This window comes from Suricata suricatta, chromosome 7 (genome assembly GCF_006229205.1).
Source record: "Suricata suricatta isolate VVHF042 chromosome 7, meerkat_22Aug2017_6uvM2_HiC, whole genome shotgun sequence".
Classification (NCBI taxonomy): domain Eukaryota; kingdom Metazoa; phylum Chordata; class Mammalia; order Carnivora; family Herpestidae; genus Suricata; species Suricata suricatta.
In genome coordinates, this window is record NC_043706.1 from 123,561,931 (window position 1) to 123,586,171 (window position 24,241).

At 40.3% G+C, this 24,241-nt stretch overlaps 1 protein-coding gene across 5 annotated transcripts in view; it reads left to right on the forward strand.

The window, feature by feature from the left end:
• AIG1 (androgen induced 1) overlaps window positions 1-24,241 on the forward strand; it is a 242,150-nt gene that overhangs the window by 55,637 nt on the left and 162,272 nt on the right. For 4 of the 5 annotated variants that reach the window (XM_029944331.1, XM_029944334.1, XM_029944330.1 and 1 more), the window contains exon 2: window positions 382-537. In XM_029944331.1, coding sequence (XP_029800191.1) covers window positions 382-537 — 156 coding nt within the window. Of the gene's footprint in view, window positions 1-381; window positions 538-19,472; window positions 19,701-24,241 lie in introns of those variants that run through there. The other variant, XM_029944335.1, reaches the window with a different exon arrangement.

Sequence of the window (24,241 nt, forward strand, 5' to 3'; positions counted from 1 at the left end):
ACTTTTTAGATGTTTGTTAAACCCCACTAGTCAATATAATGAGACCACAGATGTGATATTTTAAAATAATGGACATGTCGTCATGATATTTGATATTGTTTTATGTTGACGCTCTTTAGACATGTATGTGCATGCACATTTTGCATGTGTCCTGAAGTGAGTGAAAATGGAAGCAGTGTTTTTAACATGAATTTTCTGACCTATGATAGAAAGTTGTAAATATCTTATTCCTTTTTTTTTATTTGTTGGGCCAGCTCTTTAAATATGCTTCTGATCATCCCTTATCATGTGTCATGTTGCAAAGTTGTAGCTTGCTTGCTGTCCTATAGCTGGCCTGTCTTTAGGTCTTATTGACTAACACCCACTGTTGTCTCCCTGTAGGTCATCCAGGCTGTCTTCTTTGGTATTTGCGTGCTGACTGATCTTTCCAGTCTTCTGACTAGAGGAAATGGGAACCAAGAACAAGAAAGGCAGCTCAAGAAGCTCATCTCACTCCGGGACTGGATGTTAGCTGTGCTGGCCTTTCCTGTTGGGGTTGTGAGTATGATGTAGGATGCATTTAACTGTAAAAGAAACTTAAAAGGTCTTATTTCAGACTTCTAAGAGAAAGAGAAGGGCTCACTGTAGCAATTGTCTGTATTAGTCTGCTTAGGGCTGCCATTACATAGCACCACAGACTGGGAGTGGGAGGAGGGGGGCTTAACCAACAGTATTTATTTTCTCACAGTTCTAAAAACTAGAAGTCTGAGATCAAGGTGTTCACAGGGTTGATTTCTTTTTCCGAAGGCCTCTCTCCTTGGGTTGTAAATGGCCTCCTCTCCCTGTATCCTCACCTGTGTATCCATGTCCTAATTTCCTACAAGGACATCAGGCAGACCGGATTAGGGCCCATCAATGACCTACTTTAATCTTAATTGCCTCTCTAAAGGCCATACCTCCATATACAGTCACTTCTGAGGCCCTGGGGATTAGGACTTAAACATATAAATTCTAGAGAGACTCACTTCAACCTGTAACAGCTTCTCTAGCAGCGCAAACTTGAAATGTATGGTCCTTGGGTCTATGACCATTTTAGTATTTTATAACTTAAAAGAGGAAGTCGGCATTCGCTCATACTGCTTCTTTCATCCACCTGTGCCATTAGCTAATATCACTTAAGTAAACGCTGTCTAATGTTTGGGTCTGTTCTGGCTTCACTGATTTTCATTATTTTCAGTTAGATGCCCTCCATTGCTTGACTTCCTTCACAAGTCTGTTAACCATCCATTGTTTATACATAGACAGGGTTTCTTTAAAAGGCCAGGGCCCCATGAGATTCTACAGATTGTAACCTGTGGATAGGCACGAAAAGAGGGAGAACACTCATAGATCTCGAATTGTGAAAATAAGGAAGAGTGTGTTACCTAATTCAAATCCCGGCCTTTCATTTACTAGCCCACGAATAGGAAAAACAAAAGGCCAGGTGAGCTGGTCTACCACATGTACCAAGCCCGAAGTCCCTCGTAGGCAGAGTTAAAAAGTTGTTTACATCCTTCCAGTGGTTCTTATTCCTATTTGCCAGATCTATAGCTGAGAGAAGATGCTTATTCTAAAACCAGTTAGTAAACACCCCGACTATCACTGAATTGCTTTTTCTGTGTACTAAATTGTATTTTCTTGATGAAATAGATGTTAGCTCCTGACAGCAACACAAGGAGATTATTATAATCTGATCACACTCCTCTGCTTGTTCCCTCATCTTTTTCCATTGCAAACCTAAATGGGTGCTCAGATTGAAACCTTTTAGCAAATCTTTCAAATTCTGTTGCTTAACCTGACAGAATCAGTTGCTTTACCTATTATTTAGTATTTCCTTCTTTGGACTTGACATATAATATTCAAATGCTTTCAATCAGAATAGTCATCTAAGAGAAAATTTCCATTGGCACAAAGTATAAAGATTTGTACTCTGTGCATGAAAGAATTATCTAGAATATCCAAGTTTGTGTATTTTTTGTTTCTTTTTACTGGCTTGTTCTGCTGGACTTTCTATAGATATGTCGTTATCTCTGGAAGTCTTCCTTGGCTAAGAGGAATGCAGTAACACAATACAAAAGTAAATAGGAATAAAGTATTGACATTTTCTCTTAGCTCTGCCTCTCTCCCTGTGTTGTGTGTCCGACTGTGTGTCTAGGGCTTCAGTTGTGCCTCTTGCCACTCTCATCAAAGGCACAGTGCATACGTCCGTTAGACACTTTTGACATGACTTTGGCCAGAAACTTTTTGCACCTGCTTGAGACTTGAGATGCTTGTCAGCTTTCAGTGTCCTTCCTGAATTTGGTCGTGTATGCTTCGATGTTTGTAACAAGGATGGGAGACTTTGTGTTTCCTTGTTTGGTTACATTTGCTGTGTTCCTCTGTTTCCACTAACTTTGTGGTTTGCTCTGTGGTTTGAAAAAGGGAAGAGAAGTAAGAATACCTTTAATTTCACCCCTTCTTTTCAGCCGAGAAATCATAGTGTCGCATTTCATTGCATATGAAGCTTCCAGGTGGGGAGCTTCACCGAAGGCTTTAAAGAATAATGAATCCGATGAAGAGCTTCACTTATTTCTTTAACTCTTATTTTTTGCTGATATTTTATAGTCAATATTTACATTTTTTATAATCCTCCAAGTTGTTTAGGAGTCACCTTCCTTTTTAGAGCCACTAGCCTTTTCTTTTAACTGAACTTTTGAAGTCCCTCTGTTACAGTTCCCTCTCTCTCTCCCTCCCTTTCTCTCTCTCTCTCCATCTCTTTGGTAGTATGAAGCATTTTGAGCAATATTTTCCAGAAATCTCCTGATGTTTTCCACTGTTTCTTACTATCATTTGAATTTTTTCATCTAGTTTCCTGATTTCTCAAAATAATACACAGAAATTCATTCTGAGGCCAAAAACAAACAAACAAACCTGATAACTAGCTGTTTCCCATACCCCACTAATTTTATGGGAAAGTCATATTTACAAAGGACATGAATTTGTCTCTTTATTTGCATTTAAATGCAAACTGGTTTTTTTTATTAAAACAAAATTTTATGGTTTTTTGCCTTTCTGTCCCCAAGGTTGTTTCCCAGGTTTCCTTTCCAATGTGCCCTTATCTTTGCTGTGACTTCAGAGGTTTTCTGCTTCCCCTTCTGTCTCTCCCATACCCACGGCTGCTCAGTAGGGTCTGGAATTTCAGTGTGTTTTATCACTGAACGTTTTCTCCCTTGTTAAAATGTGAACACTTCCTGGAGCAGTGCCACTAGGAATCACTTGAAGAGGCATCATCTTTACTTTTCCTGTGGCTCCTGGCCTGGGAGGGAGGTGTCTGGCCCGGTGGGTTCATTTCACCGGAAGGATGGGAACAGCATTAATGCCTGGGATCTGATTCGAAGCACATGTCCTTATACCCGTAGGCATCTGTAGTGTGAGAATGCTTATCATGTGTTAAAGGGATTAATTATAACATTTGTAATTAAACACTTTCTGCCATGTTGATTGACACAGTCAGAATCCTAAAGGGCAAAGCACCAAGCACTCACCTGTGCCTGGAGAGCGTGGGGCACTGTTGGAGCTGCTAAGCAGCATCCTCTTAGAATTGGCCTGTGATCCCCTGAGGCCTCCAGGCCTTGGCTGCCAGGCGACTGCCAGCCTCACAGAATTCCTTCCTCCTGGCTCCCATTAATCCTCACCTTTTCTTTGTCAGCCAGAAGTTTGCAGGGAAAGTAATGTTATTTTTGCTTCCACGCACAGGGCAGAAAGGCAAGGGGCATGTTAAGGGGGCAGAGTGGCACCCTCAATTCCAATTTTCCTGAAGAGACCTCTTAGCCCCCAAGCTTTTCTTGGCGTTCCCATTATCTTTTTTTCTTTCTCTCTCTCTCTCACCTCAGCTGCAACTGTGGCAGCAGGAAAGACACGGGTCGGTTATCTAGGATTTGTATGGTCTCCACTAATGCTTCCTCCAATAACGAGGTTAATTGAGAGGTGACAGCAATTGCTTGATGGGGCACGAAGCGATAAATATGATTTTTGTGACCCACGGACCTAATGCATCTACTTCATGGACTCTTTCTCTAGGATATATACAAATAATGAAGCATTCCAACCAAAGATAGTTGGAGTAAAGTTTTGTTGGAGCATAACCTTGAAGAACTCAGGCAGGGTTGCTTGAGTGAGCTTAGCCTGTATCATCCTGATTTGTGCAGATTCCCATAAATGCAAAGCTGGCCTTGATTAGTAACGCTAATGGCCGGAAACCACCACCACTCCCAAAGCCTTGCAACTCATTTTTCAGGGATAACCCATGGGAGGCTCTTCTTACCATGTGCAGTTTATTTCTGAACCCAGTCACCCTTTTAAAGAAGCATTACAAATAACTCTATGACATTATGTGGTCTGGAAGCACTGAAGTTTATTAGGAGCAATCAAACCAAGAATGTCTTTTGTCTCCTGTGAGTTTGTTGAGTTTTGTGCTGGGCAGATGCTCTTCTAGTTAAGAGAATAGGCTAAGGCTTTCAACCAACCAACCAACCAGTCAGCCAAACAAACAAACAGAAAGATAAAAAGAGGAAGAGTAGCAAGAAAATGAGTATGATGGGTATGAAATTGTTTCTCTCAAAAATTCCAAGTGTGTCTCCAACTGCTATCCAAAGCAGCCCATATAATGGCTAATGGCAAAGGACCATCAAACATGTTCCATTAATTCCAGTGTGTGCATCCCATTCATTTACAGCTTCTTGGCTTGCATGGGACATGGAATCGAATCTCACCACCTCCCCAGTACCTCTTTGTCCCCTCTGTCACTTGAGAGAAGCTAAGCTGTCGCTAAACTGACCTTGACTGATGGGTGAAGATGAGAATGTCCCTCTCTGTATAGAGGGGGAGTGAATCCAAGCAGGACTTAGAAATTTGGGTTGTTCTGACCAGGGGTGGGTATCTAGGGTATCCCAAGCAAACTAGCATGTGCCAAGATACGTTCTTCTGGAAGCTGGGCTTTCTTACCTGTGTTTACTCTCAGTTATTTGTTCAGTTACCATTTCTGGTGTTATAAGTATATTGTTGTAAAGACTTGAAGATTTTATACGTACCAACCTAGTCTAGACTCCTTTAAAATTTGTTTTTGCTTGTGATGGGGACTGTGTGATAGATGTTATACATGCTCCCTTAGGAAATATGGAAAATATAACTTGAAATCTCAAATGCAAACTTAAAGAATAAGTATCTAGCAGTTATTTTCAAAAAGTGAGTCTTTATTTGACATCCTAGTGAACTCAGAGCCCATCCTTCAGAAAAATTTTGTGAAGCATACAAATTTAGATTATCATATCCCTACCATTTAAAAAAACATTATTTGCCTTTCTGATTTTCAAGTAAGAGATTGACTCACATGGAAAGCAAACATTAATATTAATTACTAATATTAATATCTGTTAATATAACACATAAAGGAAGGGAATTTGATTCTAGTTGAGATTGTACAAAGCCAATGCTTTTTCTTCTGTTTTGATATTAAGGAAAAAATTTTTAAAGCACATTATTTGCTTTATTCTACAAACTCTGGATTTAGTGTAAAAATACACTTAATATCCGCTGATCCTCTCTTTATTAAATTTTCACACAGGTACCTAAAACCAAACTCTTTCCTGCTTTTTTTAAAGCCATCGTTGATGTTTTAAGTTTCTTCAAACGCCCTTTTCCTTTCTTTTCACCTTTGAAGTTAAAAATATAATATCTGCTAAGTCATATTTTATGGTAAAACTGAGTTCATCTGGGGTTGAGGCAATCATATGCTTTTGCCCTGCACTGAAATGAGTGTGGGTCGGGTTGCCAAAGAGGGAAGGTTCATAGATGAGGATTCATGCAAGATCAGTAAACGAGATTAACTTTTTCCTCCCCTACCAAGAGAAATACTCAGGGGACTGTAATCACCTACCTTGGTGAGCAGTCTTACCCCAAAGACTAAGGACATACTCTGATTAGACAGATGTGTGGTAGGGAATCAGGTTGCTTCTCAACCATCTTAGATATATTTTTTTTCTCCTTAATGAAACCAAAGATTTTCTGCCTAAGTGACCTGTGTAATTTGTACACATTCATACAAACTCTGAGCAGTCCACTTTCTCAATGCTTGCGAGACAAATTTCTTCAACACAAAAAATAATCACACGTCATCAAAATTTTCTACAGGTGCCCACTTTTCATCACACTACAGTGGAAACCACACATGTGTATCCAGAACATATTCTGTCCAAAGGACAGAAGTTCTAGTCAAGTCAATAATTCTCAGTGGGTACATGGAGCTTACTAGGGAAGCAGATAATGTTAAGAGCCAAGATAGCAGTAAGGATGGATCCTGTCCTTCTGGAGCCTCACAGTCTAGAGAAAGTGGCTTTATAAGCTATATCAACAAGGAAATTAAAAGAAGCCTTGGTGTGTATAAGAGTGCATGGGTCTAAGGTGCGGAAGTAGTCTAGAAGAGGAAGAGATTGACTTCAGTGAGTGGGCGGTCCTGGAAGTCTGCCCAGAAATGATGATATCGGAGCTCTGTTTTGAAGAATGACTACAAGCTTATGGGATGCAAGAGTTAATGATGCTTTCAGCTGCAAGTAACGGAATACCCACAGCTCTCCACCTGGCTTACTCTTTTAATTCTTTCAAGTCTCTGTTCAAATGATTACCTCTCAGAAAAGCTTCCATGAATAATCAATATAAATCAGCCTTCCATTACTCTCAATCTCTTTGCCTTGCTTCATAGCCTCCATAATGGTTACCAGTACCTGGCACATTATATGTGCTTTCTTTCATTTCTGTAGCATATGTCTCCTCTGACGTGGTACATACCTTATGAGGCCAGGGAGGTGGTGTGTTTGATTTACTGCTGTAAGCCAACCATCAGGAGCAAAGCCTAAATAATTCAGTATTTATTGAGTCAACATCCATCCATCCAGTTGTGGCTTAAGCAATAAAGATATTTAATGTCTCACAAAACAAGAACCCTATAAGCAGGTCATTTTGGGATGGCATTGCTCTGTGTTATCATGTGAGACTTAGGCATTTCTTATTGTTCACTCTCTATCTCCGGAATGTTGGCCTTTTGACCTTGGACTTGCCACCTACAGTCTCAAGACGGCAGCCCTCCTTTGAAACTATGGTCAAAGCAGGAAGAGGAAGAAGGTCTTTAGGGAACTCTCCACATGTGTTTGTCTCTTCATCAGGCTAGTGAATATTTGCTATCGGCCCTAGCAGCAGACTTCTCCATAGGTTTTGTTGGTTACAACAGTCACATGCATGGCACTCGTTGCACAGGGGGCTGGGAAAGCCAGTAGGAGTGAGTTCGCTTACCATGAAGGCTTAAACTAATTCAGACTGATCCTTACAGGTAGTGCACATTGCTGCTCAAACAAAATCAGGAGTTTCAAGAAATATAAGTAACAAATATTGAGAATGACTATGAAATGTAAACCAAGTAAAAACCAAGAGGATTTTAAGTAATTTGTTGTTCACCTATGTGTGTTATCATGAAAAATAGATACAGTCAAACTGATGAGACTAATCATGGACATTTTCTGTCTTCACCAAAAAAAGCATTTTCTTCCCATTCATTCTCTGCCAGCACCAGTTTTTTGTACATTCTCATTAGTATTATTATAAACGACTGTCAAATCTGATAGGAGAAGAACTTCTTCTCAAAGTCCTGTATGACAGTTGACTAAATTGTTAGGAGATTTGTAGGAGGTGGCCCTGCATCAGACCAGCAACTCAAATATGCAGACAACGACATTCAATGAGTAAAACCTTCCCTCAATAGTCCCCTGGAAACTGTAGAGAATGATCATGCACTGGGTGTCATTTCACAAAGTTCCCATTCTCTCTGGGCCAAAGGGCCACAAAAAAATATCTTAGAAATGAAAATATCTTGTGTACATATTCATATCCATAAGTAAAAATATATATATTTGAAGTATGTGATTGAGAAAAGGTAGAATTGATCTCTGGTAACATTAATGATCAGGTGCATATAAAATAGGCATATGATTCTTATTCTCAAGAATAAGAGCCCTCCAAATTAGAATCTTTGTATGCCCTTGTTTAGAGAACCAGGAGCAAGATGAAATTAGATGCTGATTTAAAAAGAAAAGGAGAAAGGAACACTATTCGTTTTTCTTCTTCCTTCTCTGCGTGACATTCTTCCTCCTTATCTCTTTCTCTCTTACCTTTCTTCCTCATCCCTCTACCCCAAACCCATCTCCCTCTTTGTAGAAAAAGAAACAATGATTTGCTGTGTGGGTGTTCTGAAATCACTACAGTCTGCGTGGGCGATGTGAGGTAACTCTAACCTGTTTGAGCTGGATCAAAATGTGCTGTGTCACATCGGCTGACTTCAAAAGGAACATTTCCGCCCAAGGAAGGAGCTAGTGGACTTTCCACCCACGCAAAGTTTATCAACTTTAGTTGTGCCTGTGCGATGACCATGCTAACGATTTGCTTATCTTACCGCAACTAGCCAGTCCGGTCATTCATCATGCCTCTGGATAGCTCTCTTAGAAACAAGAGGTGAGGCATAATTCTGGCTTTGGGGGAATGTGTCTGGGGACAGGTGGGAAGGAGGGGAGATGAGCTAGGGCTCAGTGAGGGGAGAGCTTGTGAGGAGCCACAGCTCACAGGACCCATTCACTGTCTCCTAACCTTCTCTGAGAGCAGCTTCCAAGAGGTTTCTCTCTTCAGAATGTCCTTTATTCTGTAGGTTACCTCCATGCTCCATTCACACAAAGGAACACACACACACACACACACACACACACACACAGACACACACACACAGAGTATTGGGCTGCGCTGCTAAAATTTGGTGGATGGGAGGGGCTCCTGGGTGGCTTAGTTATTTCAGCGGCTGACTTTGGCTCAAGTTGTGATCTCACCGTTAGTGCGTTCCAGCCCCAGGTCGGGTTCTGCGCTGACAGCTCAGAGCTTGGAGCCTGTCTTAGGATTCTGTATCTCCCTCTCTCTCTGACCCTTCCCTGCTCATGCTGTCTCTCTCTCTCTCTCTCTCTCTCTCTCTCTCTCTCTCTCTCTCTCTCTCTCTCTCTCTCTCTCTGTCTCAAAAATAAATAAAACATTAAAAATTTTATTAAAGCTTGGTGGACAGGAGGAACGTAAAGAGAGCGTGTCCCAGAAGGAACAAGAAGGAGTTCTTCTGTCCCAATCTGCTCTTGTGCGCCTCTGCGTGTCCTATCACTTTGTTCATCCTTCAGCCACGGGAGATGGGAGATGGGGCGTGGCTTTAAACCGAGAAGAATATAAATGGTGATGCACCGACATTGGACGGCATGAACGGAGATGAGGTTTCTGTGCCCATTTGTTTGGATTGTCTCACACTTAATCTGACCGAGGACCCCTCCCCTCTGTTCACCTTAAAAATATGCTAAGAAATCAGAATGACCTCCTTCAGGGGCACCTTGTGACTCAGTCGATTAAGTGGCCAACTTTGGCTCAGGTATGATCCTGCAGTTCGTGGGTTTGAGCCCCACTTTGGGCTCTGTGCTGACAGCTCAGAGCCTGGAGCCTGCTTCAGATTCTCTCTCTCTGCCACTCCCCTGCTCACTCTTTCTCTTCCAAAAATAAACTTAAAAAATAAAAAAATAAATACAAGCACAAATAAACAGGAAGAAGCCTCAGCACTCCCATGCTCAGAAAATAATATAAGCACGCACATGCCCTGGGGATGCTGTCAAAATTGTCATTGAGTCAACAAAGAAAAACAGCTCCTAGATTCATTAATAAAGTAACATTTTTGTCTGAATATTCAGAAGTTCTATCTGCCCGTCCTCCCGGCTGCATTGGCCTCGGAGTTTTAAAGAAGACACCACATCCCCAGGGGCTATTGCCTTTGTTTTCTGTTTCCAGCCTCAGAAAGAGCAGTTCCACTTGCACTTTCTGACAATTCTCACCATCTCCCCTTAACCACCAGGGCAAAACCCAGGAACAACTCAAGAGGCTGAAAAAATCTAATCATGAGCACCATCTTCTGCTGAGTGCTAATGGGGGACAGACAGTGTGCTAAGGGCTTTATGTTAATTGTGCATTTAATCCTCATAGCCCCAAAAGGTAGAAATACCATCATTCCCACTTCACAGAGGATGCTGTATTTTACAGTTTTACAGATGGGGTTTCCTGCTTTACAGTTGCTTACCTGAGGCCCACGCTTAGTCCACGATGCAACCAGGACTTTAGCCCAGACGCTGACAAATGAAGTGCTTCCTCTTAGCAAGTACTCTAAACTTTTTGATAAATCAAACCTAACTTTGCCTTTCATCATTTGCCTAATATGTATTTTTAGCTATCTACATAAGCTCTGAGCTGACCACAATTTCTAATTTAGGAGAATGCATCAGAATAAGAAAAAGAGTTATGCAGAATCTGGATCAAAAGCCACTGTTTACCATTTGCCTGAGCCTATTTAACAAAAGTTGTTCATTTGTGTGTATTATTCTTCTCGTTTGATGTATTATTTCACACCATGGATCAAATGGTTTTACCCAGTTTTACAGGCCAGTTTGCAAAGTACAAATTTGGGCCAAAACAAGAACATCTTTCCTGCCTCGTCTTCTTGTTTCAGCCATTAAATACAGAGTTAAGCTATTGCATTTATCCAATGTGCTTGGTTTTAGTCTGTAAAAGACAGGGTTTATCGACATAATTAGCTACGTTTTTAGAAATGGTTACCAAGTGTATTTGTCATCTGTAAATCATCTCTGGGCTTCCAAGAAAACACAGTTCGTAGCTACATGATTGCAAAAGAATATTTTTGGCAAGAAATGATCCAGCACATTCCGTATGGGTATCCTAACAAATGAACTGTGCCTACCCAGCAAATATTTTACTAAGAATTCCTGAAAGCCATTTTGTTCTGCTTTATCAAAGAGAGGGTGTTCAGTCAAATCTGCTTTTCTTTTTAAATCTATAATTTATACCTCCACCTGCTTTCAAGGATTTGAGTTGGTCCAAGTCAAATCAGTTCACTGACACGACCCAGTCTCCTGGGCCTCTGCATCGTTCAGCTGAGGCTGCCTGTAAATAAGTGTTTTCTCTGTTTTGTTGCAAGATACACAGAATAACCTTTTTGCACATGTATGTTGGAAAGCCAGGCAAGCTAGGAAGATAGGGAGAAATCTTCTAAAGGCTTTCTGGCAAATTTATTGAGTGCCATGCACAGGTCACTATGTTAAATGCTCTCACACAATTTTCCTGACTCTCAAAGGGGATCTTACAAAAACAAGAGGCAGCAGGAAGCTCACTCACCCCCGAGGCTGTGCTACCAGCACAGAACGGGCTCCCTGAGGGCAGGCAAGAGGTTGCCACACTGGCCTAAGCAGTCCTTGCTTGCCCTGCTCCACCTTCCCTTCCAGAATGGTTCTCGCAAGTAATGTTTGATGAATGCTTTGTGCTTAAAGAGTCTCAAGATAAAAAAGCAAAAAACTAAACTAAACTAAACAAAAAACATAATAAGTAAAGAGAAGGAAAAAAAGCTCTAAGAAAAAAGAATCATCCACAGGAAGTAGATTTTCTTTGGGATTCCCTCCCTTTGCAGGTCAGCACCAAAACAGATGTTTCTCTCCAACTTTGGCACCTTCCTGAAGTGCTGATCCTCAAGGTGACTAGGTTACTATAACCTCCTGGCTCTTAATTGACAAGAAGTGGTCCTCATCCAAAAAAAAAAAAAATCCATAATTGATCAGCAATTCTAGAGGGCTCTAAGCAGATGACAGACAATTCAGGGAGATCAAATGCCAGAACAAAACCCCTGATGTGCTGTTGGGCAGACAGAGTGCTTTAGCTCAGCTTGCATATATGCATCTTTGAGACATTTTGGTTCCAAGATGACCCTTTGTTTGTTGACTCCTTCCACTTTATGTAGACAGCATAAATCATCATAAAATCATGAAAAGGGCAATAACAAAAGTCCATGCAAATTTCCACAATAAGCATTTATTGCTTTCCTAATAAGAAAGTCTCACATGTATTCTCATTTGCAATGTATTATCATGTACAGATGTTTATGCTCTATATTTAAAGCTTAAATTGTTCATAGAGGAAGAGATAAGATTGATACATAGTTGACATGATGCTAAAACACAAATTCACCAACCTTTCTAAAAGTTCTTTCCCCACTGCAAACTATACACAGAAATATTACCTATTTTCCTAGTTTGTGCATATGATCTAAACTAAACAAAATACAGGAACCCTTAGCCATTTTCCTTTCCTGTCTCCAATAGCAATTCAGAGAGAGTGAAGTGGCCATTTGTGGGTGACCCAGCGTGCTGAGACAGTACTCAAATGCCACTGTAGCCCAAGACCAAAGACCCAGACACACAATTTTGTCAGTCTATTTAAGGTAATTCTTCTCTTAATAATTGAATTCATGCTAAGTAATTGATTACAGACCAAAGTTTAGCACAGAAAGATAACAACGCAATTTAATGACCAAGAAAAATTGTCAGACTAGAATCTGCATAAACTCTCTCTAGACCAGAACAATTTGAAGAAGACAAAGGAACTCAAATTCAAGGCAAGGCATAGTAATTGGATGATATTAGTGACAGCTGGTCAAATTACTATAGTCTGATGCATCTTTTTGCACCAGAGGGACCGACTTGCTGGGTAGATTGGAATGCTATCTCGGGTGGTCTAGTTCCTGTCCTCCATACAAAGCTGGAGACCCATTCTTGCTCTGTTATATCCATAAGCTGAACTCACTATGCTGATCACTTTTCTCTTGTTAACATATCCTTCTTGGGAAGCCTGGAATTCATTTAATCAGGCTTCAAATTCCACTGTTACAATAGTATTCTGGTCCGGCCATTGTGATACTATACCCAAGGCACTGAATATAAGCCGTCGTTGATCCATAGCCACCTAACACAGGATGCTTCTACAAAAGGATGCTCTAATTACTTAATTAACTTTTATTAAATTAGACTAAATTAGATTCTTCTTGATTTTATTCTCAGGTGGTAACTTTAGATTTAAGTTGTAGCTGGTTGTCTCTCCTATGTACTTATAGCTGCCGTGTGGATATGCATTTAATGTAATCCTATCTAATAAAAGACTACAGTTCCCTTTTATTAAAGAAGAGAGAGGATCCAGACAGAAAGAGATTGATTATTCAATGATTTTATGACGACAAAAGGTCTAAATAGTTTTTTGAAAAAGAAATTGCTATCAATGCTAATGGGTGACGAGTGTTTCTCTAACATAATAAAAATAGTCTTGTGTGAGATGTATGGATATGTTTAACTATTGCATTTGTTGTCACTTGACAGAGTGAAAGGAGCCTCGCTCAATTTATTTTGGAGTGGAATTCAATTTAAAATGGATCAGTTTAGGGGTGCCTAGGTGGCTCAGTCAGTTGAGTGCCCTACTCTTATTTCAGCCCAGATCATGGTCTCATAGCTTGGGAGTTCGAGCCCTGAATCAGGCTGACAGGCTGGAACCTGCTTGAGATTCTCTTTCTCTGTGTATCCCTCCTCTGCTTTCTCTAAATAAATAAATAAATAAATAAATAAATAAATAAATAAATACTTAAAGAAAGAACTTTAAAATGGATCAATTTGAAACTTTGAACCAATAAAAGGAGGGTTAATTAAGGAGCAAAAGCACTCCAAACCCTGCAGAAGAAGAGAAATAATAAAGAGAAGAAATAAACAATATAGAATCAAAAAAAAAACAGTAGAACAGATCAATGAAACTAAGAATTGATTTTTTGAAAAAGTAAACAAAATTTATAAACGTCTAGCTGGGCTTCTTAAAAAAAAAAAAGAGACAGAGAGGACCCAAATAGATAAAATCATGAATGAAAATGGATTTATTACAAGCAATCCCTCAGAAATATAAGCAACTATCAGGGAATACTATGGAAAATTATACACCAACACACTGGACAACCTGGAAGAAATGGACAAATTTCTAGACACCCACACACTATCAAAAATCAAATGGGAAGAAACAGAAAGTTTGAACAGACCCATAACTAGTGAAGGAATTGAATTAGTTATCAAAAATCTCCCAACAAATAAGAGTTCTGGACCAGATGGCTTCCCTGGGGAATTCTACCAGACATTCAAAGTACAGTTAATACCTATCCTTAAGCTGTTCCAAAAAAAAAAAAAATGGAAGGAAAACTTTCAGGCTGATTCTATGAAACCAGCATTACTTTGGTTCCCAAACCAGACAGAGACCCAACAAAAGTGGAGAACTAGAGGCCAATATTCCTGATGAATATGGATGTAAAAATTCTCAACAAGATACTAGCTAATCAAATTCAATAGCATATAAAAAGAATTATTCACCATCATCAAACAGGATTCATTCCTGGGCTGCATAGGGTCAATATTCACAAACCTATCAATAAGATACATCACATTAATAAAAGAAAAGATAATGGGGTGCCTGGGAAGCTCAGTCAATTAAGGGGGAAAACTGAGAGCTTTCCTCCTAAGATCAGGAACAGACAGGGATGTCCACTCTCACATCTGTTGTTTAACATAGTGTTAGAAGTTCTTGCATTAGCAATTAGACAACAAAATGAAATAAAAGCATGGAAATTGGCAAAGAAGAAGTCAAACTTTCACTTTTCACAGATGACATACTCCACATGGAAAACCCGATAGACCCACCAAAAGTCTGCTTGAGCTGATCCATGAATTCAGCAAAGTTGCAGGGTACAAAATCAATGTACAGAAATGGGTTGCATTTTTATGCACCAACAATGAAGCAACAGAAAGAGAAATCAAGAAACTGATTCCATTTACAATTGCATGAAGAATCATAAAATACCTAGGAATAAACCTAACCAAAGATGTAAAAGATCTGTATGGTGGAAACTATAGAAAGCTTATGAGGGAAATAGAAGAAGACACAGAGAAATGGAAAAACATTCCATGCTCATAGATCGGAAGAATAAGTATTATTAAAATGTCAATACTACCCAAAGCAATCTACACATTCAATGCAATCCCAAACAAAATTGCACTAGCATTCTTCTCAAAGCTAGAACAAACAATCCTAAAATTTGTATGGAACCACAAAAGACCTTGAATAGCCAAAGTAATATTGAAGAAGAAAACCAAAGTGGGAGGCATCACAATCCCAGACTTTAGCCTCGACTACAAAGCTGTCATCATCAAGACAGTATGATATTAGCACAAAAACAGACATAAACCAATGGAATAGAAGAGAGAATCCAGAATTGGACCCACAGATGTATGGCCAACTAATCTTTGACAAAGTGGGCAAGAGTATCCAATGGAAAAAGACAGTCTCTTTAACAAATGGTGCTGGGAGAACTGGACAGCAGTATGCAGAAGAATGAAACTAGACCACTTTCTTACACCATACACAAAAAGAAACTCAAAATGGATGAAAGACCTGAATGTGAGACAGGAAACCATTAAAACCCTAGAGGAGAAAGCAGGCAACAAACTCTTTGACCTCAGCCACAGCAATTTCTTACTCGACACATCTCCAAAGCAAGGGAATTAAAATAAAAATGAACTATTGGGACCTCATCAAGATTAAAAGCTTCTGCACTGCAAAGGAAACAATCAATAAAACTAAAAGGCAACCGACAGAATGGGAAAAGATATTTGCAAATGACATATCAGATAAAGGGCTGGTATCCAAAATTTATAAAGAACTCACCAAACTCCACACCCCCAAAACAAATAATCCAGTAAAAAAAAATGGACAGAACATGAATAGACAGTTTTCCAAAGAAGACATCCAGATGGCCAACAGACACATGAAACGATGCTCAACATCACTCATCATTAGGGAAATACAAAACAAAATCACACTGAGATACCACCTCATGCTGGTAAGAGTGCCCAAAATGAACAAATCAGGAGACTATATATAGATACTGGAGGGGATGTGGAGAAATGGGCAACCTCTTGAAATGTTGGTGGGAATGCAAACTGGTGCAGCCACTCTGGAAAACAGTGTGGAGGTTCCTCAAAAAATTAAAAATAGAACTACCCTATGACACAGCAATTGTACTGCTAGGAATTTATCCAAGGGATACAAAAGTGCTGATGCATAGGGACACATGTACCCCAATGTTTATAGCAGCACTTTCAACAATAGCCAAAACATGGAAAAAGCCAAAATGTCTGTGAACTGATGAATGGGTAAAGAAGATGTGGTTTATATATACAATGGACTATTACATGGCAATGAGAAAGAATGAAATCTTGCCATTTGCAACAATGTGGATGGAACTGGAGGGTATTATGCTGAGTGAAATAAGTCAGTCAGAGAAAGACAGATACCATATGTTTTCACTCATATGTCGATCTTGAGAAACTTGGAGGAAGATCATGGGAAAAGGGAAGGGGGAAAAATGGTTACAGACACATGGAGGGAGGCAAACCAGACGATACTCCCAATACAGAGAACAGACTGAGGGTTGATGGGGGCTGGGGGAAAGGGAAAATGGGTGAGGGGCATTGAGGAGGGCCCTTGTTGGGATGAGCACTGGGTATTGTATGGAAGCCAATTTGACAATAACTTATATTTTTTTAAAAAGGAGAGTAAGAGGGGCGCCTGGGTGGCTCATTCAGTTAAGCGTCCGGCTTTGGCTCAGGTCATGATCTCGCGGTTTGTGGGTTCGAGCCCCGCATTGGGCTCTGCGCTGACAGCTAGCTCAGAGCCTGGAGCCTGCTTCAGATTCTGTGTCTCCCTCTCTCTCTGACCCTCCCCTGCTCGTGCTGTCTCTTTCTCTCAAAAATAAAGAAAAGAAAAAAAATAAAAAGGAGAGTAAGTTATGAGAATACATAAATGACCCACCTTGTGTGGTGATCTCACCTGTGTGAAGTATAAGGTAATGAGATGTCATCAGAAGAGCATGATCCTTGGAGACAGACTTGGATTTTAATTCCGGATCCACTGCTTCCTAATGCAAATTTCATAGGTTTCCAAAAGCTTGTTTGCCTAATGTGAAGAGTGGGTTGGACAAAACCAAACTCACTTGGGTTATTGTGAAGGACAATGACAGACACAAAGTATCTAGAACAGTGTCTAGCCAGCTGACAGGCAAAGTGCATGTGCCTTAAAAATGGCCTCATATCACAGAGAATATCCTGTGAGATGACAGCATCTTTTAACAAAGTAATATCCTGCCCCATTGTAAACCACTCATTCAAAAGATTAGAGGGTACAACTTCTTGAAATTCCAAGAGAATGTATGGTGATGCCATCCAAAATCCCAGAAGGAGGTTCTTATGGTTCATGAAGGCAGTAGAAGGTAGAGGGAAAGACTCAAATATTAGTAAAAGGCTTCAAGGGAAAATAATATACTCTTGGCAGGGTTTATGTCATAAGTTAGAAATGGGCCTGCTCTGCCATGGACAATTTCCAACCCACAATTTCCAACACAGTTCACCTGGACATTGTGCAAGTGGTAGATAAACATTGTATTTTCTGGTGAAAATCAGTAACTGACTTACTGGACCAGAGGGCTGAAATTTGCACAAAAGAAAAAAAAAAACTGATCTCTTAAAAGACTTGGCATGTCCTTAACATTTTTGCCAGAGAAATTTATCTGTGTTATTATTGATGAATATTCGGCTTGTTTCTAATTTTTTAGCAGTGCTGAGCAATACTGCCCTGAACATTCTTGTACATCCTCTTGTTCCACATGCCTAAGATATTCTCCAGGAAAAAAAACAAAACCAAACCAGTTTCCTAACCAGAATGCTGCAGTGCAATGTAGCTGTGCCGTGATACGTTAATCCCCTCCACTCAGGAGAATCTGAGCATGGCCTGGGGTGCCATACTCCCTAACAAGGGACTTTTATTCCTTATTTGCTGAGAATTCTTGTCAAGGATGATTGGCACATTTTATCAGGTTGTTCCCCTGCACCTGTAAAGTGCTTCACTGATCCTCTCTTGTATGTCCGTTTTCTATTTCATTAATCATCTGGCTCTTATTTGCTATCTTCTGAAGATATATGCCTTACAAATTAATTTTTACACATTTTTATTTTCTACTGTTAAGTATAGGAGCCTCCAAATTTTTCTCAATTAACATGTTAACTATATCCCACAAGAATTTTATCTACCATTTTTATGACCACGTATCTCTAAATATTTGCTAGAGTCCATTCTGATTTTGTGTTCAATCCCTATGTTTTTAAAGTACGTTTTTAGATTTCCAAATGTATAGGGATTTTTATGTTTCTATTATTGATTTCAAACTCAATTGCATTTTGACCAGAAGCCATGATCAGTAAGATACCAATACTCTGAAATTTTTTGAATTTGCTTTTTGGCTTAAATGGTGGCATATTGTAATATTCTTAATCAGCTTAAGAAGAACACACGTTTCAGATCTTCCCAAAAGCCCATATCAGGCCACAAACCCACCTGATTGCCATCTTAAGGTTCTGATGATTATCTTATGGTTATGAATTTTCAGGGTAATATTTCTTTCTCTTTCTTCTCAATGCAGAACTAAGGTCCTAGCAGGCATGTTTCCTTATTGCCTTCTTCTCTGCCGAGTTGAGGGTCACCCTTTCACTGAAGGAGTAACCCTCTTGGTTACTGGCTCTAGCCAGAGGCCTCAGTGGTTCGATCCCCCACCTTGGGCAGCCTTTATCTCCCATCTCCTGAATTCCACAGGGCATCCAGAGATAAGCCACTGTGGTTTGACAGATACTTCTGGATGAAAGCTAGCCCCTGTGCCTGCTGATAGCTTGGGATTCTCACTTTATTTTGACATCTACAGTTTCACTACTTTTTGTGATTTAGTGGTTTATTTTAAAAGGTGCTTCATGCTCCCTGGATATGTTACAAAACAACAAAATCAAGGTTATATAGTATGATATGTATATTTAAGAAGGGGAAACACACATACACATATGAACATACAGGAATTTTTATGTGTGGGTGTATACCTTTTGCCTGGTATTTGCAAAAAGAAACATTGAAGGGATGAAAGAGAAACTAATACATTATCACCTGAATATTTTATTTAGCTTTTTTTTTTTCTGGTAGTAGTTTTCATTGGGAGACTAAGTTCAGAGCATTTATTCCACCATGATGTATATATAAGTTCTGATTCCCTTTTTACCCCGTCTTATCTAGAGAATGGGTTCACCTATGGGTCCTACCAAATCTCCTTCATATCAGTGTCTCAATAATAGAAGTTATCTTACCTTGAAGTTTTTTTTTCAAGAAATAGTTGTGCCAGATACATCAAAGTTAACCTATACCATTGTGGAGATAAAGAACATCAACTGTTTCCATTGCGTTTATCAGCTTCAGCTACATTACTATGCATTTTTCTGGAGGACCTGATTGTCCTTTTCATTCCATCTGTGCAGTTGGCTGTAGTCTTTGGAGTTTCCCATCTGAGTCTCAACTATCATATCAGTTGGACCTTATTATTTATTTTCCCCTGTTTCCCTCTGTAGTTCGATGGATGACCAGAAAGTGGAATAGATGGAAGTTTCCACCCTTAGGGGCTCATCTTCCTCACACTCTGCCTCCTCACAGTGCACCCCACCTTCCTGTCCAGGCCTCCCACCACCAGGACACTCTCAATGCAGTGTAAAAAATCTTTCAAAAGGAGGCTGCTACCACTGGAAGCCACCACCAGAAGCCACCCCCTGACAATGTGGGACCACTTAATGGGAAATAAAAATGAACAAAAAAGCTATCATTTCCATTTCATGTTTCAGTCGTTGATGAAACAGATCAAACAGAGATACCTGAGAACTGAAAAGAGACAGAACCAGCAGAATGTGGAGAATGTGGCCTGATTGGTGTGATTTCAGCGTAGGCATAGGGATGACACAGGGCCTGACCCTGGGCAGAAGAGTCTGAGGATGTCAGGTCATAGGCACCAAGCTCCATAACCTGGTATTCTGGGGGAAGACTTGCATTTCAAAGATGACATGAAAATAATAAGATAGGAGCTTATTAAGTAAAATTTGAGTAAGGGAGGGTGCATGGCTCCAAGGTGCAAAACAAGACCCAAATATCAGTTAAGACCAGCAAATATTCTACTTCTGACTATGAGTTTGCCAGAGGGAAGATGTACCTGGTCAAATAATCGTTGTTAAGATGCTTGAGATTCCGCTAATGCATTTCTTAGTAGCAAAGACAAGAATGATTCTCCTGCTTTGTTCTGCACCCCGTGCCACTGCCCTGTGGCCTTATATGTCATGGTTGATCCAAAAGAGCAGTTTGGTGATTTTTCTCCACATGTTACCATCTTTCTTTTTCTTTTGATTTTTCTAGAATGACGAACCAAACATTTTACTCACCATTCATTGAATTCCTGCTATATGCAGGCCTTGCTAGTGGACTTAGAAATGAAATGGTCTTTGACATTTAATCATTCATTCATTCAATTATTAATTCCTTCCAAAGTATATACTGTTACGTGTAAGAAGTATTAAGAGAGGTTAAAAGCTTTGGCTCTGGGGTCTTCATTTGTCTGCCCTCACATCCTGGCTTGGCCACTTTTTGACCCTGGGAAAGTTACTAAAATTCTCGAAAGCTAATTTCTTCGTCTAAAAAACCAGAAAAATAGTAGTAGCATCTATAAAACTACCAGGGTGGTTGTAACTCTTAAATAATATTTTGTTTGTGAAGCCCCTGACCTATATACATGGTAAAGACTAAATAGGTGTAAGCCAGAATATATAATATCCTCAAAATGTTAAAATATATTGACAGAGAACAGATCCATAGTTGGCAAGTGGTCAAGGTTGGGGAAGGATGTGACTCTAAGGGGGTAGCATCAGGGACTTTCTTTGTGATAATGGAACTCTTCTGAATCCTGATTGTGGTAGAGGTTCCAGAAATGTGCCCATGTGATAAAACTTCATAGCACAATTTACCCTTCAAATAATGAATTGCTGTAAAAACTGGTGAAATCTGAATAGGTCTATAGGTCTATAGCTTGTTGGTGGTACTGTACCAATGTCAGTTTTCTGGTTTGAACATGTACCATACTTGTGTAAGATGTTATCCCTTGGGGAAAGCTGGGTGCTGGATACACAGGGACTCTCGGTAAGATTTTTCAGCTTCCTGCGAGTCTGATTATTTAAAAGTAAAGAGCCAAGGAAGAAACATAGAATGTGCCAAGGGAAATGTGAGGATGCAACAGAGAGGAAATCAACTGGTCCTTGCTCTCATCAAGTTCACATCCCACTGGAAAGAGAAACCAGTAATGACATGGTCACTTATTTCATTATGATTATGCCCAGCATTATGAAGGAAAAACATAACATGTTAGGAGAGCACATGCAAGAAAAAGGGACAACTCAAGGGAGGCTTCTTGTAGGCTATGCTATTTCTGATCCCTTCTGCATGGTAAGGATGAGCTGCGATTGGGTGGTGGGAGGCATTCCGGGCGAATGGAGCAGCAGATGAGGGGCCTGGAGGGTAGACTGAGCCTCCAGCAGTTTAGCGGGGCCAACAAGTGAAAGGACATATAAGAAATAGCTAAATGGGCTAATGTCTTAAGCAGAGGCCCAAAGTGGGTCAGCGAAAAAAGTAATTAGTTTTGACAAGAAATCGTAGGGTTTTTTTAGGTGGTGGGGACAGCTGCACAACTGATATCTAACACTTTGATAGAGCTTCGAGTTTGAAAAAAATGTAATGAATTTCAGGTTGCTATTAGAAAAAGCACAAAGGAATGGATCCTTGGAAGTGTGTGGTGAGTTTGGGAAACTGTCCACATTCTGTTGACTGGTTCCTGGAGGAAGCTGGAAGGGGACTGGAAGGAGAATTTCGGACCAGATCACAAAGGGAGTTTTGATTTTATTCAGCGAGCAAGGGGGAGCCATTGGAAGTTTTAAACTGAGACATTCTTAAATGTTTTTAGTAAGATAACTCTGAGGCCAAGATAAAGCATGGATAGAATTGAAAGGAAACTGATGCCAGTGGCTCTAGCCAAGAGGCTACGGCAATAGTCCAGGACAGGGACAGCATGGCCTGGAACTGGGTAAAGGCGGTAGGCACTGGGAACAGGGATGACAGAGGAGTCTTTGTAAAAGTCAGCCCAAAAGGCAATGGTGACCTCAGATCTAGGAGCTTCACTTCTGATAATTTATTCCTCTGAGGTGCTCATGATGTAGGTGCACAAAAACATACATATCACATACCATTGCAGCATTATCGGAAAGTGTATCAATCAGAAAGAATATACATATCCAGTAGGGAGTGCTTAAGTAAATTATAGTGCATAATCATACAGTGTGGTAGTATGAATTGCTTAGGAAAACAGGGATATCACCTTAAAACATTCTTAAGTTAAAAAATTGCAGCAGATAGGAGCACCTGGGTGGCTCAGCTGGTTAAGCGTCTGACTCTTGGTTTCAGCTCAGATCATGACCTAATGGTTTGTGAGATCAAGCCCTGCACTGGGCTCTGCGCTGACAGAGCAGAGCCTGCTTGGAATTCTCTCTGTCTCTCATGGCCTCTCTTTGTCTCAAAACAAACTTTTTAAAAAATGCAGAAGACTAATTAAAGTATGACCTAATTTTCTAAAATAATGAATGGAATGCACTTTATAGCATAGGACCTTTTAAGGCTTTACATATCCTTTTGACAATGACTATCTATACAGGGAGAGATTACAAATAATTTTTGCTCTTTATGCATTTCTTAATGGCGATGTATTGCAAATGTTTTCATGCTTGAATATGTCTGTCTCTTGTGCTTATCCGTGCATGGCATGCTCTTAGATTGGGCTTCCTGTGAACAGGCTCAGGGATGGAGAGTGCATGCAGAAGAAGAGGTGGGTTCTTGGGAGAAATACCCATTCTGATGCAAGGAAGACAGTAGCAGGAGAAGGGGAAGATGGCCCACACTGCATTTGTAACATGCATCTCAGGACCTCTAGAGTTGGGATCATCTTTCAGAGTGGCCCTGAATGGGAGCAGAGGGGCTGGGGGGGAGGGGTCCTTGCATCATCAATCACTGGATTCAGACTTTCTCTGGGGAAGGGGCCTGACTTCACACAAGGCAGTTCCCAATGAGGGGGAACTCACAGTGGCCAAAAACCAATATGCCCAGCATCTTGGGGATGGACTCATGGACCCTGAAGTGGGGACCAGGGAGAAGCACTGTAGTATCCACCACAGTTACTTGACGTGAGCATAAAGACTGCTCTCTGACTTTGCAGACCTTGTGAATGACCACACTCAGCTTTCACGAATACAAAGATGAAGGACGAAAAATGATGATCTCAGGGTACCACACAATTCAGTGAAATGAAACGTTTTTTTATTTTAAAAAATCTTAGCAATTCGGAATAGAGAGCAATATATTTAGCCAGAGGAAGGGCACTTTCTGCAGCCTGCCCTTTCACTGAGGCTCTGGCCCCTCTGTGGGGCAAGCCCGGCAGGTGCAGACCCACTCCGCCAGTCCACATGGGCCCGAGGCCCAGCTGGTCCATATCCATGGCCACCATGCATGGAGCACTCTGATTCTAGTAAGGGCGTTTGCCCCCAGGGCAGCCTTGGTTTCTATGTTTGTTACTATTCTGGTTTCTTCCCTGTTCTGTTCTGGTCTGTCTTCCTTGTTCTGTTCTTGGGTCTTTTTAAAAATTTTTTCCTAACTCTCAGTGACTTCCCTTCCTTTCTTGTCCGCTCAGCAATACATTTAGAGGTATATTTGTTGTAATTTATTTAGCACCTAGTGTTTCCCAGTAGGAGGGTTTTTCAGTGTATCTAGTCCACAGTGCTGCAGAAAGCTAACGCCCGACTGTCTTTACCAAAACCAAGTTTTCCTTTTACTGCTTATAATGGGACTTTCAGTTTTATGCGGTTTATATTTTTATATTTTATTTATTTCTTAAGCTCTCCCCTCTTCTCTTGCTCTGTCTTCGTTATTTAATCTCGAAGTTTCATCTTTGACCTCTTTTCTTTAATGGAGAATTATTTGATTGTTAATTGATAATTTTTCTGGTTTGTCTTGTTCAGTTGCCTTTTGGGGGGAGGTCACAGTCTACTTTCTCTCTCTCTGTCTCTCCCTTTTGGGGTATTTATGAATACATTCCATGCTATTTCTTTTCTTCCAAGTGCTCATCCTTAAATGAGCGTGTTCTTTTGGCACCAGCTATTTGTGAAAGGATAGAACTGGAGACAGGCGAGGGAACTGAGCCTGGGCAGCTTGGATTTCTGCCTATTTTCCACCACCACCTCATCTGGAGAGTGGATCCTTTCTG